The 12,483-nt window shown below is 53.8% G+C and overlaps 2 protein-coding genes across 3 annotated transcripts; one reads left to right on the top strand and one right to left on the bottom strand.

The window, feature by feature from the left end:
- The first annotated feature begins 3,234 nt into the window (after positions 1-3,234).
- Positions 3,235-6,317, top strand: TNNC2 (troponin C2, fast skeletal type). Of its 2 annotated transcripts, XM_014859888.3 has the most exons (7): positions 3,235-3,513; positions 3,750-3,848; positions 4,987-5,038; positions 5,179-5,322; positions 5,414-5,528; positions 5,683-5,819; positions 6,140-6,317. In XM_014859888.3, exons 2-7 carry the CDS (start codon positions 3,819-3,821, stop codon positions 6,169-6,171), a joined length of 510 nt encoding a protein of 169 aa, XP_014715374.1. In that variant the 5' UTR covers positions 3,235-3,513; positions 3,750-3,818; the 3' UTR covers positions 6,172-6,317. The 2 variants fall into 2 exon arrangements, with proteins under 2 accessions (XP_014715374.1, XP_014715375.1); XM_014859889.3 differs by lacking the exon at positions 3,750-3,848 and having other exon boundaries at positions 3,236-3,513.
- A 2,803-nt stretch (positions 6,318-9,120) lies between these two features.
- Positions 9,121-12,483, bottom strand: UBE2C (ubiquitin conjugating enzyme E2 C). The gene is made up of 6 exons (XM_014859887.3): positions 12,233-12,483; positions 11,659-11,686; positions 10,848-10,934; positions 10,032-10,236; positions 9,868-9,927; positions 9,121-9,387 (listed from the first exon to the last, which is right to left on the bottom strand). The coding sequence occupies exons 1-6, from the start codon at positions 12,331-12,333 to the stop codon at positions 9,329-9,331; spliced, it is 540 nt and encodes a 179-aa protein (XP_014715373.1). The 5' UTR covers positions 12,334-12,483; the 3' UTR covers positions 9,121-9,328.

Raw genomic sequence — 12,483 nt, 5'->3', positions numbered from 1 at the left:
CCCACGCTGCAGGCCTGGTAATCTCAGCAAGGTCTCTGGAGGGCCGCAGTAGGTCAAGAAGAATTTATGGTCGCTTTGTCAGAAGGCCTAGGTGTCAGTCCCTAGCTGGACAGATATTGCTAGTTAACAATATAACAAATAAAATCTCTCTGTCAGTAGCTCCTACCCTTTTAGAAAGGCACAGGAGAGAGGGGTGGGGGAAATAGCTTGGAACAGAAAACACACTTCCTGCCCCGCCATGTGCTGAAGGGGTGGGGCTCTCATTTCTTAAAGCTCCACTGTGTTCTACATCCTGTTCTAGGCATTTTAAATGGGGTCGCATCGCACCCTCACAACAGCCCTGGAAGGAGGGTGTCGTTGAACAATAATGATCCAGTTTCAAGATGAAAAAACAGGCCTATTGACTTTTGCAAAATCCACAGCTAGGAAATAGGGGAGCTGAGATTTAAGGCCAGATCTGTAATTTTAAAGCTCTAACTACTCTTCATTCAGCTTACCAGCAGGGTGTTGGGGCAAAAGAGAAACACTCCATTCATTCATTCATTCATTCAACATTCACTCAAACACTAGCTGAATATTAACTTGTCCTTTGGCATATGCCTCACAAGTCTGGGTACAAAGCAGATGTTCCTAAAACCATGGGTTGTCACAGCATAAGGGTCACTCAGAAGTCTGGTCTCACACTTCCATTTTACAGATGGGTAGCCTGAGGCTCAGTCAGGGGAAGAGGCTTACCCTAGCTCATACAAACAGGGCCAGAACTAGGAGATCTCCTGATGTCTTGTATTCTCCACTACTCTTAGACTTTGTCTGGATATCTCCCTACAGCCTCCCTGAGAGATGGTCATCAAATTCCTGCTTGCATACATTCAGTGACAGGGAGCTCATTACCTCATGAGGATGCCTGTTCCCATTATTGTTCAACCATGACTGTTAGGAAGTTCCTCCTTATACTGAACCAGATGCCATTCAGTTCAGTGATTCTTACAAGAACGCAATATTTATTGGACACTTACTAGCTAAGTGCTGAGTGCTGGGTGCTGTGGAATTCAGTGGTAAACAGGATATGGTCTCTGGTCTGTGAAACTCAGAACAAATCAAGATCGTGTGGCATGCTTAGTGCTATGGTTGAGGAAACTACTGGAGACCACCTCAGACTCCTTTGGTCTGGGTGTAGGGGAGGAGGGATCCTGGAGGAAGTGTTGTTAAATCTGAGAAAGGGGGGCCAGCCCCATGACCGAGTGGTTCAGTTTTCACGCTCTGCTTCCGTGGCCCAGGGTTCGCTGGTTCAGATCTTGGGTGTGGACCTACATACCGCTCATCAAGCCATGCTGTGGTGGCATCCCACATAGAAGAACTAGAATGACCTACAACGAGGATACACAACTATGTGCCGGGGCTTTGGGGAGAAAACAAAAAAGAGGAAGATTGGCAACAGATGTTAGCTCAGGGCCAATCTTCCTCACCAAAAAGCATACCTAACCCCCCCCCCCAAAACTGAGAAAGTTGATAGGGAAGTAGGCAGGTGAAGAGAGGGAAGATGGGAGTTCCTGGCGGCTACAAAGGGTGGTGTTTGGAGCTGTATTTTAGTCCAACCAGAGCAAAGCAGCATGCAACGGGGAAAGGAAAAGGGAGTGGGACTAGAGGGGTCAGTGGGATGGACCTTGTGTGGCCACTCTAAGTCTGGACCTTGAATAAATGAAAGAACGAATGATGGCTGAGAGTTCTACACTCTCTGTTCCAAAGAGATCAAGTGGTTCCAATGTTTGTGTCCAAATTGGAATCCCCTGGGTGTCGCCGAGCCTTGGCCCTCCACCCGGCTGGAGGAGGCCTTATTTAGCCTGGCTGGGCTCCACTGAGCTTTCCTTGGGAATGTCTATATATAGAGGAAGAGGGCAGCCCAGTTGCCACTGTCCATCTGCCTTCCTTGGTGTCCAGCCCCCTTTCACTGGCCCCAGACTCTGTCCTCAGTCATCTTGGTGCTCTTACTGTTGACTTAGCCGATGTCCATGAATGTTGCCTACTTCCCCAACACCCAGCCTGGACCCTGTGGACTCTCAGGCTGGGCTCCCTTTGGACTTGACTTGATCTTACCACCCCTTCACTGTCCCGATGGCAGCTGAGCTCCTCCAGACTTCTTCACCAAGCTCTAACAAGGAGCTAGCTGCCCCTTCCTTCTCAGAGAACCTTCACCTGGTCTCTCCTCCCCACAAAAGCGAATCCCAAACACCCGTTCCCTGGAGAAGTTAAGCAGCTTGTGAGAAGAATCTGCTTGCTTTCTTTTTCTTTTCTTTTTTTTTTGGTGAGGAAGATTGGCCCTAAGCTAATATCTGTTGCCAATCTTCCCTTTTTGGCTTGAGGAAGATTGTTGCTGAGCTAACATCCGTGCCAGTCTTCCTTTATTTTGTATGCAGGATTCCACTACGGCTTGGCTTGATGAGCGGTGTGTGTAGGTCTGTGCCCAGGATGTGAACCCACAAACCCTGGGCCTCTGAAGTGGAGCACACGAAGCGGACCGGCCACTGGGCTGGCCCCATGAATCTGCTTTCAATGTTTATTTCTCCTCGAAATGCACACCCTGTCTCCTGGACCCCTTCTCCTTCTGGACAAGTCCCCTGAGGGCTGTCTGTTCCAAATTCCCCTCAGTCAGGATTAATAAGAATCGTCAACACAACTATAGATCTTTATGATTTACAAATCTCCCCAGGAAAAAGGGAATAATAATAGTTGCTACCTCATAGGATGAATCCTAGATGAGATCATGTGGTTAAAATGCTTAGCACAGTGTGTGGCACGTCATAGAGCTTCAATAACTGTGGCTGTCTCTTTCCCCTCCTCCTGTCCCCTGCCTCTTACCATAGTCCCAAGACAGGACATTCCACTTGCCAAGCACCAACCCTATGTAGCTGGTACAAGATAGGTGACTTACACCTGGGCTCCGCTGACCACAGTCTCTCAGTGAGGGAGGTTATGACTATCCCCATCTCACAGATAAGGAGACTGAAGCTCAGAGTGACATTGCCACCTGCCCAAGGTTGCACAGCTTGCAGAGACAGGACTTGGATCTTGGGTTTTGGCACTTGGATCTTTGGGTTAGGCTTGTGCTCTTCCCTTTCCACTATGCTGCCTCATTTTTCTCTATTCTGATTGTCCTGACCCATCTCGGAGCAAGTGTGCTTCCTGGCGGGGGGTGGGGGGGCCTCGCTAAGGAGGTGGAGCAGCGCAGGTTCTCCTCACAAGAATCTGGGACGTCAAGGCCTGCCACCTGCTCAGAGGTTTCAATTTCTCTGCAAGGGCCCTTGGCTAAATTAGGTAATAGGCTAGGACTCTGGGAGGGGGCTTGCTGACCCCAGGATCTGATTGGCCAGGGTATCCAGTCCTGGGGAGCAGGGAGGTGGGAAGAGAGGGTGTCCCTACAAATCCCAGGGGCTGGAGCGAGCCAAGGCATCTTTGGGTGCTCGAGTGCAGAGGAGGTGACCTGCAGCAGAGGAGTCCCTGGGACTAGCAACCATGGTAAGGACAAGAAGGGACTTCATTCCTTTGCTCGTTGCAATACTTCTGGGCCTCTTTCAGGCCATATCTGGGAGTGCTGTGGGGCAGTAACTTGGGCATTTGAAGATGGAACATGAAGGTTCCTGCAACCCAGGTGTCTTGGAGGAAGCCTGGGAAGAAGGCCTTGACCTTCTCTTGGAAGGGGAGGGCTGGGATGTTCCAGGCATTGATCCTCAAGGCTTGCCGATTCCCTGCAGACCTTCTGAGACTTCCAGCAATGTCCATCATAGAACTGTGAGGGGCTCTTAGCTTGTGTCTTCCTTAGCATGGTGGAGATGGCGACCCCAAGGAACAGAGTGAGTCACCCAGCAAACCAGTGGGAGGGATGGGCTAGAAGCCTGGCCAGACCTTCCTACTGCCAGTGAGAGAAGAATGGCTTCTCTGGAAGATGGGAGGCCTGCAGAGCCTCGAGCTAGCTCAGGTGCAGGGCCCCAAGAGCTCCGAGGGTGATGAGAAGGGGCAGAAGATGAGAGACCAGAGTTAGAGAGACTCCAGCCTCCCAGAGAGGGGTTCTGATTTGGGGCTGTCATTTTCCTCTGAGATTCCCCTCCCCACTTCACTTCAAGGAGTAACTAGACCCCGGAGGCCAGCTGCTGTTGCCCATGCCAGACTAAAAATAGCCTGCCCTCCTGGCACAGGCAAGGAGTGGGGGAGGAGGTGTGGAGGGAGGAGGACAAGGAGGAGGATCAGTGGCCAGCTGGCTGAAGCACTCCTTGGAGGCCTCAGCCCTTCCTTACCACTGGCTTCAGTCCAAAGCCCCCTACCCACATGGCTTGGCTTGGTTGGAACTGGAAACCCCCATAGAAATCTTATTTTCATCCCCACAAGGCCTCTATCACCTTCTGCCCAGCATGAGTGATGTTTACTCCAATGACTGAATCATTAGGAGGAAGTTTAAAATCTCTGTCTCTGCAAGTTCTCGGATGGGAGGGATGATGTGCCTGACTCTTCTTGAGGGTCCCAGTGCCCAGACTACGGCTTGACACTTAGTAGGTGTGCAATAACTTTGTGTTGCATTATTATTTGAGGACAAACGTTTATTGAGCACCTATTAAAAGAGCACCATTAGGAACTAGGAGAACTGGAAAGTCACGCTGGAATGGTGCTGGCACTTTATAGAGCCTTTTCACATCCCTGATTTCCTCTCATCCCCGAGAAGCTGCTGCTAAGAGATGATGTACATTAAGTGACTTGCCCAAGGTTACTGGGGGTTCCTGACTTGACCGATTGGCAAGTGAGAGGTCTTAGGCGTAATCTGTGTTTCCTAATTCTTCAAAATCGGGGTGCTGTGGGGCACACAGAAGGTGTGGCAAGTTTGGAGTGGTTCTTCCGGAGGACCACAGGGCACTCCCAGAAGTAGGGATGGAGAGAACAGGGTTAAGACAAGAATGCTCTGCGGCTGCCCCTTCTGCTTTCTGACTCTGTCTTCTACAGACAGACCAGCAGGCTGAGGCCCGGTCCTACCTCAGCGAGGAGATGATCGCTGGTGAGTCCGGGCAGGCGGGCTGGATGTGGGCAGCTGTGTGCTGGGGAATGTCTGGGGTCTGAGCAGGGTGGGAGGGTAGATATGAGGCTGACAGTCAGCCAGGCTCACCTCAGCTCTCTGCCCTCCTTTGCCTCTCTCAGAGTTCAAGGCCGCCTTTGACATGTTTGACGCTGATGGTGGTGGGGACATCAGCGTCAAGGAGTTGGGCACGGTGATGAGGATGCTGGGCCAGACACCCACCAAGGAGGAGCTGGACGCCATCATTGAGGAGGTGGATGAGGACGGTGAGCGAGGAGCCCTCGAGGGAGAGGTGGGATGATGGCCGGGAGAGGCGGCCGTCCAGGGCGCAGGCTCACTCAACACTGCTCCCCTCAGGCAGCGGTACCATCGACTTCGAGGAGTTCTTGGTCATGATGGTGCGCCAGATGAAAGAGGACGCGAAGGGGAAGAGCGAGGAGGAGCTTGCTGAGTGTTTCCGCATCTTCGACAGGTGCATGCGGGGGTCTGGGAACCAGGGAAGGCGCCGAGTAGTCCGAGTCTGGCCGGCAGGGCCCGAACGTTCTTTCCGGGTGGGGGTGCACAAGAGGGCGTCGGGCGTGGACAGGGCACCTCACCCCTGCCTGCCCGGTCCATCTGCCCCGAAGGAACGCAGACGGCTACATCGATGCCGAGGAGCTGGCTGAGATCTTCAGGGCTTCCGGGGAGCACGTGACAGACGAGGAGCTCGAATCCCTGATGAAAGATGGAGACAAGAACAACGATGGCCGCATTGACTTCGACGGTGAGGGCCGCGGGAGCATGGGGAGCGGGGACCAAGTCACGCGGGAGCGCCCAGGACGTGGCACTCGTGCCGCCGGCACCCACGCCGGTGTCCTTAGCCTTGCGGGCGGGGCTGGACCAAGTTCCTCCCCACGTCCCGCGGGGGAGCAGGCAGCTCCTGTTGTGTAATTTATCACTTAGTGACAAAAGACCACCTTTGCGTGGCTGGAGCCCGGGCCAGGTCTCACTCGCCCCTGCGCTGCGCCCCTGGCACAGGCCTCCATGTCCGTTCCGAGGGACCCCCCTGACCGTCTCTCCCCCCCGCCCCTCCCCTCCCCGCAGAGTTCCTGAAGATGATGGAGGGCGTGCAGTAAGAAGCCGGCCCTCGCCTCCGCCAGACCGCGCGTCTTCCTGGCGTGAGTGGCGCTGCCCCGCCGGCTCCCATTCTCCACCTCGGGAGGGGGCCCGACCCCTTCTGGGTCTGTGTCTAGAAGGAATAAAAGCAAACATTGCAAAGCTACTGGCCTGAGTGAGGGGAGCCCCGAGGGAGCAGGTCTCAGGGGTCGCCTGGCTGGGCCGCCATCCAGGGCGCCAGCCCTGCTGGCGCCACATGAGCGCCCCCCGCCTCCTCCAAGGAAAGGCGACCTGAGCAGCGGGATGCGAAAGGGCGCCGGGTCCCAGGAGCCGGACCCCGCGATCACCGAGTGCCAGGCGGCGCTCGACGCACTCGGCTGGTTCGCGGTGGGCTGCCGGCAGCTGGCGCTGGGCGTGGGCAGCTCGGCCGACCGGCTGCGGTGGCGCCTGGCGCTGGAGGAGGGAGGCCGCGGGGGGCTTCGAACCGAGGCAGGGTGAATCGTCGGCCCGCGGAGGGTGCCCGGGACGGCGGGTAGGGTCAGGGGGCGGCAGGAGGCTGGAACCCGGGGGAGGTAGGGGTAAGGCCTCTTCCCTGCCCCACGGTCCGTGCTTTCTGGAGCCTTTGGGTCTTGTCCGCTGGCTACCGGGCTGGGGATGGAGGGAGTGGGTCCATCTACCCCAGGCAGTATTATTCCTGCTTGACCTATTCTACTTGGTCTGTTCTTCTGAGAACGTATAGGTGCTCCGTACTCGCGATGGGGGGGGAGGGTTGGGGCACACAGCCCGAAAGGAGGTTCTGACCTCATGGACCCTGGATCAACGCCTGGTTGCCCTGTCTTCAGTCCAATGCGCTCAACAGAGGGCCATCAGCATGATCTAAGAGGAAATCTGACCTGGCCACTCCTCTGTTGAAAGTCCTTCAAGGCTCCCTATTGCATTTAGAATCAAATCCAAATTCCTTTTCCTCCCTTTCTCACTCGCTTCCCACAATTCCCAGCCACCCATCCCCTCCCAGCCTCCAGTCACATTGGGCAATCTGTCATTCCTGCTCTTTATGTGGGGTGCGCTTTCAAGCCTTTGGGCCTTTGCACATGCTGTTCTCCCTCCTTCAAATGCCCTTTCTCTTCTGATAAGCCTGGCAAATCCTTCAACCCAGCTCACATACCATCTCCAAGACACCAGGCGCCAGCATAGATACCGTCTTCTCCTCCTGTGATCCTTGCCCCCAGTGGCTGCACTCCTGGCTCCCGTGGCTCTTTGTACACAACTCAGTTATAGCAGGTGTCAGATCAAAGCTAACTAAGTGCAGCGGTGGCTTAGCTTCGGAGTCGGGCTCCTGAGTTTGAATCCTCACTGCTGGTGACAAACCACTCAGTTTCCTAATCTGTAAAATGGGGGTGGTGATAGTACTCAGCTCACAGGGTTGTGAGAAAGAGTTAATGTGTGCAAAGTGCTTAGAACAGAGCCAGGCACATAGTCAGCATTTAATAAATGCTATCAGCATCATTATCATCATCTTGAAACATTGACCTCTACTGTTCCTCATTGGGACAGCCCTTCCTCTCCAACGCCTTCATGATCTCTTCTTCCTTCCTTGTCCCATTCATGTTTCCCAGACTGTATTTCCAGCCAGACTCGGTGCTGGAGTTTAGTAATCATCACTGTTGAGTGCCCACTGTGTGCTGTGTCCCATGTCATGTAGGCATTGTCTCATTCATTCACACGACCCCAGGGGCAGACGCTGTCATTGTCTCCATCTTACAGTCGAGGACACTAAGGTATAGTGAGGTGAAGTGCCCAGGCACACAGACAAAAACCTAGATGATATCGCTCTGTGGTGGAGACAGGAGCAAGGCTCTTAACTGTGAAACCATCTACCTGTTGACGGTTCTACCTGGATGTCCTGAGTGCTTCAAAATAACCTTGCCCTGAACTCATAACTCCCCTCCCCTCCATCATGTTCTCCTGTGTCCCTGTCTTAGGGATGGTACCCTAAGGGATGGGGCCCAAGTTGGGAATTCTGGAGCTCATTTTCCCCCTCTAATTTACGTCCTGTGCCCTGCTGCTTTCTTCCTATCTCCTTACCATTGCATCCCTCCTCTCCATGCCCACTCAGTGTCATAACCTGGGCAGCCAGCATTGCTGACCAGGCTGTTAACAGTTAACCTCCTCTCCGCACACCTGGTGCTGTTTGTCCACCTTGGAGATCTTCCTGCAGGACCTGAGCTGGGCCCATCACCTCAGCCTGCTCTTCCCCTGGCTGGGACCCAGCTGGTCAGTCCAGGGGTTTCCTCCCAGGGTCCCAAAGGTTGGGGCTAGTGGAAAGATGGTTCCAGGGGCTGGGGGCCTGGGCCAGTGGGTGCAGCAACTGGAGGAATTGCTGGTGGAGATGGAGCAGGAGGTGAACGTGCCCTCTTGGAGTGTGGAGCCATCTATGGGGGACCTTGGACAAATGAGTCAAGAACTCAGCCCTGAGGGATCCAACAAGGAAGGGGCTTTCCCTGGCTGTCTCCTCAGACCCTGGGCCTGCTGTAGGGGAATCTGTGCCTTCTTTCCCCCTTTTCAGGGCCAGAACATCTACTGTCAGAAAGTAGATGGCTGGTCCTCCCCTTCCTAACCTCCTCATCCCGACCTCCCTCCCCCACCAACTCTCTCTCTTTCCACATCCATAGTGGTTTCAGCCTAAGGTCTGGTTCAGCCTCATCTGCAACACAGCTGGGGCAGCTCCAATATTCACTAACATTCCTGGTGCATGTCACAACTCCACAGAAATAGGCATTATGGTGACACCTATCTTATGGACAAGGAAACAGATGCAGAGTCATAAAATAACTAAGGTCACAAGGGAGCAAATTCTAGTCACCTCACTGGCTCGGCCCTACAGCCTATCAGCTGCTTCTCCTCCCTGGGCAAGAGCCCAGATGCTAAGCGTGGCACTTCCAACCCTAGGGCAACTACAAGGCGACACCTTGTAAAAAACCAAACCAAACCAAATGCATTTATTTACTATATTCATCACAAGGGCTCAACCAGAGACTTAACTTAAAAAACAGAAACAAAACAAAAATGACACCACAGCTTAAGATACAGGGTTGTATACAGAAATCAGGGAAATGACAGACAGACATCTAAGGAAAAAATAAAAAGACCACAAAAGGAGAAGCTGGGCAGCCTGGGTCAGGGCTCTTGGCTGGAGACTTGCTTTGAGTAGGTTTCTTGCAGGTACTTCTTAAAGGCTGGAAGAGAACAGGCAACTCTTGGTGAGCGATGGGGACAGGAGTTAAAGTGGGCAGGAGGGCAGCTTGACCAGGGGAGGAGAAGTTTGGGGGGGAGGGGCGGGGCAGAGGAGTTCCAGCACAACAGACTCCCCCTCTGCTGCTCACCGGGTCAGATCTCCCGGACGGGCCCTGCTTCCAGTGAGATTGGGAAGACAGTGGCAAGTCGTTTGCACAAGGCTTTTCGACGTGTACTTAAAAAGCCTCTCAACCTACAGTAATGCTTTCCACATTACGGTTCATTTTCTGATTTTATAGCAAACAAGCAGACCAGAAACACCAGGGCAGAGGCAGAACTGCGTTACCTGGCTTGACAACTCCCCAACCCCCCAAACCCAGCCCTCAGGACACACTTCCAAGTCACCCGGATCCTTTTGTTAGAGGGCGCCTTTGAAGGTTGGGGAGGGATCACCCTGTGCCAGAGAAGGACAAAGGACCCACCTGTGGGGTTTTTCCAGAGCTCAGCAGCATGTGTGTTCAAAGGGCTATCAATGTTGGGTTCTGTGGGGAGAGAAAAGGAAAATGGTCAGGGCGTAGAAGAGGCTGGCCCGGGGAGTCCTGACAGGTTCCCAGGTTGCAGAGGAGGGGCTGGTCTCAGAAGTCACCTCCTAGTAGGCTCTGGATGGAGAGCAGGATGGTCCTGACATCATACAGGGCGGACCACTTGTCCTTCAGGATGTCTAGGCAGATGTTACCCTGGGTGTCCACGTTGGGGTGGTAGCAGGGCGTGAGGAACTTCACCGTGGGCGCGTTGTACGGGTAGCCGCTGGGGAACTCCAGGGAGAGCTTATACCTCAGGTCTTCGTACACCTGGTGTTGGAGAAGCAGAGGCGGGGAGTAAGCTTCCCTACCCTGAGCCTCATATCCCAACCCAAGCCCCACATACGGGGCTTGCCAGGACCTTTGCATTTGTCTGGGACTTGACAGAAGACAAAGTCTTCCACTGGTTTTCGTGCTTTCTCTCTTATCTGGGAGACATCAGTGATCCTTTGGTCTAAGGGTTGTAAATTGGCATCCTGAGGGCTCCCACAGCTGTGTTTTAGTCCAATTAAATTATTAGTTGCTAACACGTAAAAATTAGGAGATTTTGGACTTGGATCTAGATTTCTGTCTTATCTTAAAGTAGATGTGTGGCAACGGGAAGCTACCGTCTTGCGACTTGTGCCCTTCCATTGGCCAAAGTTCTCAGTTGTCCTCCATTCTTTTCCTTGCTGTCTGCCCCCTGTAGGCAGCTAAGATGGAGAGCCCTGCTTTAAACCCACCCTCTTATTGAACAGAGGGAGAGGCCAAGGCTATAGGCTCAGAGCAGAACAGACACAGGGGAGTGTCCTGCCAGGCTAAAGACTTGAAGCAGACCTGGCACTTGGATCTCACCTCCTACCTCTCCCCAGACCCAGCAAAGTCACCACCACTACACTTACCGTGCCAGCTGCTCCATGGATGGTCCCCACCCATTTGAAAAGGTTGTCTGATTCAGGGAAGGCAGAAATTCCTTTGTCTCCAGACATCTGGGGAGGAAACACAACACCTGCTGGGCTGCAGAGTACACTTTTGGGAATAGCAAAGGGGGTCAATGGGTGAACCCCTTTCCCTTAATCTCATCATATTTTGATTCAAAATAAAGCAACCAGACCAAATTGATAGGCTTCTCTGAGGAAGTGATTAGATTCTCGGGGCTGAATATGCCCCTCTGGGAGGAGTATTGGGATTATGTACCCATAATCTTGTTGGTTGCTGGGAATTCAATTCAGCATGCTATTGAGTGTCTGTTATGTACAAAACCCAGACACTAGTCACAGACTAGGGAGATACGCAACATACAATACGGGCACTGAAGGACTTGAGTTGAATATTCAGGGTTAATGTAGACAAGGTCATCTAGGAAGGAACCATTCCAAGGTATGACAGGACTAAGGGTGGAGAGTTGGATGTGGGTAAATCTTAGGGCAGGGAAGTAGGGCCAGGCAGGACAGGGGACGGCCTGTATGGCTTCTGGGAATTGTATTTTAGAGAAAACTTCATTGTGGAGGGATGGGATTGGGAGTAGGGACTGCTGGAAGAAAAGGTGTAGGTGAGTGTATTAACTTCATCCTAGAAGAGAGAAAACTGGACTCATCTTTTTACCTCCATGTCTAGCAAAGAGCCTGATGGAAGAAAAGAGGCTACTGATAAATGAGTGGAAGGAAGGAGGGTGGACCAAATGGCTGGGGATCTGGACAGGTAGTCACTCACCATGAGAGTCATCAGCTCCTGCTGTAGCCTGCAAAAAGAGCATTCGGGGTCAGCTAGGAGTCTCGATGGGCCAGGCCTCCAGCGGGGGCATCTCCTCCCACCCTAATCTCTCTGCAGCAACTGTCATGGGGGCATCTCCCTACCCTGAGAGGTCAGATTCAGCTGCGGACACACTCACCCCCATTTCCATAGGAGGGTCTTAGTGAGTCCTCACCCTCCCTAATTCCAGGCTCCCGTAGGACAGTTCTGGCGTGTTCTTAACCCCTACTGCTCTTCCGGCGTCTGTCTCGGTGCCGGATCTTAATTCCTCCCCTCCTCCACCCCCCGCCCAGCCACCAAGGGTCCTCGGTGCATCTTCATCTTCGCTCAGACGCGAAGGATCCTGGCAACATGACTACCCCTTCTTTCCTCCGTCGGGAGGGTCTCTAAAGAGCGCCCCAAGCGCCTGGCGTGTTCCTCCACCTTCTAGATCTCACTCGCTCCAGCAGGAGGTAGCGGTCCCGGAAGTCTTCGCTCTCGGCCCCACAGCCCAGGGCGTACCAGGCCCGGAGGGTGTGACCTCCGCCCCACTCACCTCTTGCCCACGGGGCCACGGGCGGCACCCCCGCTGGGCTCGGCTCCTTTACGGGCGGCGGCGACGCTGGCGGCGGCTGGATCGCGGTTCTGGGAGGCCATCGGGCAGAGCAGGCAGGGAGACAAGAACTCGGAGAACACGACTGCAACTGCAGGGCTGCGGGCCCGGCCGCCCGCGTTTGAATTGTACCTCTCCGGCAGCGCTGGCCAATCAGAGGGCCGCTTGGGTTTGATCCAGCCAATGGGGCGCGC

This window comes from Equus asinus, chromosome 15, assembly GCF_041296235.1.
Source record: "Equus asinus isolate D_3611 breed Donkey chromosome 15, EquAss-T2T_v2, whole genome shotgun sequence".
In the NCBI taxonomy this organism is placed as follows: domain Eukaryota; kingdom Metazoa; phylum Chordata; class Mammalia; order Perissodactyla; family Equidae; genus Equus; species Equus asinus.
This window is presented reverse-complemented; position numbering and strand designations above follow the sequence as displayed.

What these genes read in the sequence shown, in the direction of transcription:
- TNNC2 (XM_014859888.3), top strand. Translation starts at nt 3,819, where the DNA reads ATGGTGGAGATGGCGACCCCAAGGAACAGA. An exon ending in TGGCGACCCCAAGGAACAGA is followed by an intron (nt 3,849 to 4,986) that starts GTGAGTCACCCA and finishes TGTCTTCTACAG; the next exon opens with ACAGACCAGCAGGCTGAGGC. An exon ending in TGAGGAGGTGGATGAGGACG is followed by an intron (nt 5,323 to 5,413) that starts GTGAGCGAGGAG and finishes TGCTCCCCTCAG; the next exon opens with GCAGCGGTACCATCGACTTC.
- UBE2C (XM_014859887.3), bottom strand. Translation starts at nt 12,333, where the DNA reads ATGGCCTCCCAGAACCGCGATCCAGCCGCCGCCAGCGTCGCCGCCGCC. An exon ending in CATCCAGAGCCTACTAGGAG is followed by an intron (nt 9,928 to 10,031) that starts GTGACTTCTGAG and finishes CTCTCCCCACAG; the next exon opens with AACCCAACATTGATAGCCCT. An exon ending in GCTCTGGAAAAACCCCACAG is followed by an intron (nt 9,388 to 9,867) that starts GTGGGTCCTTTG and finishes GTTCTCTTCCAG; the next exon opens with CCTTTAAGAAGTACCTGCAA.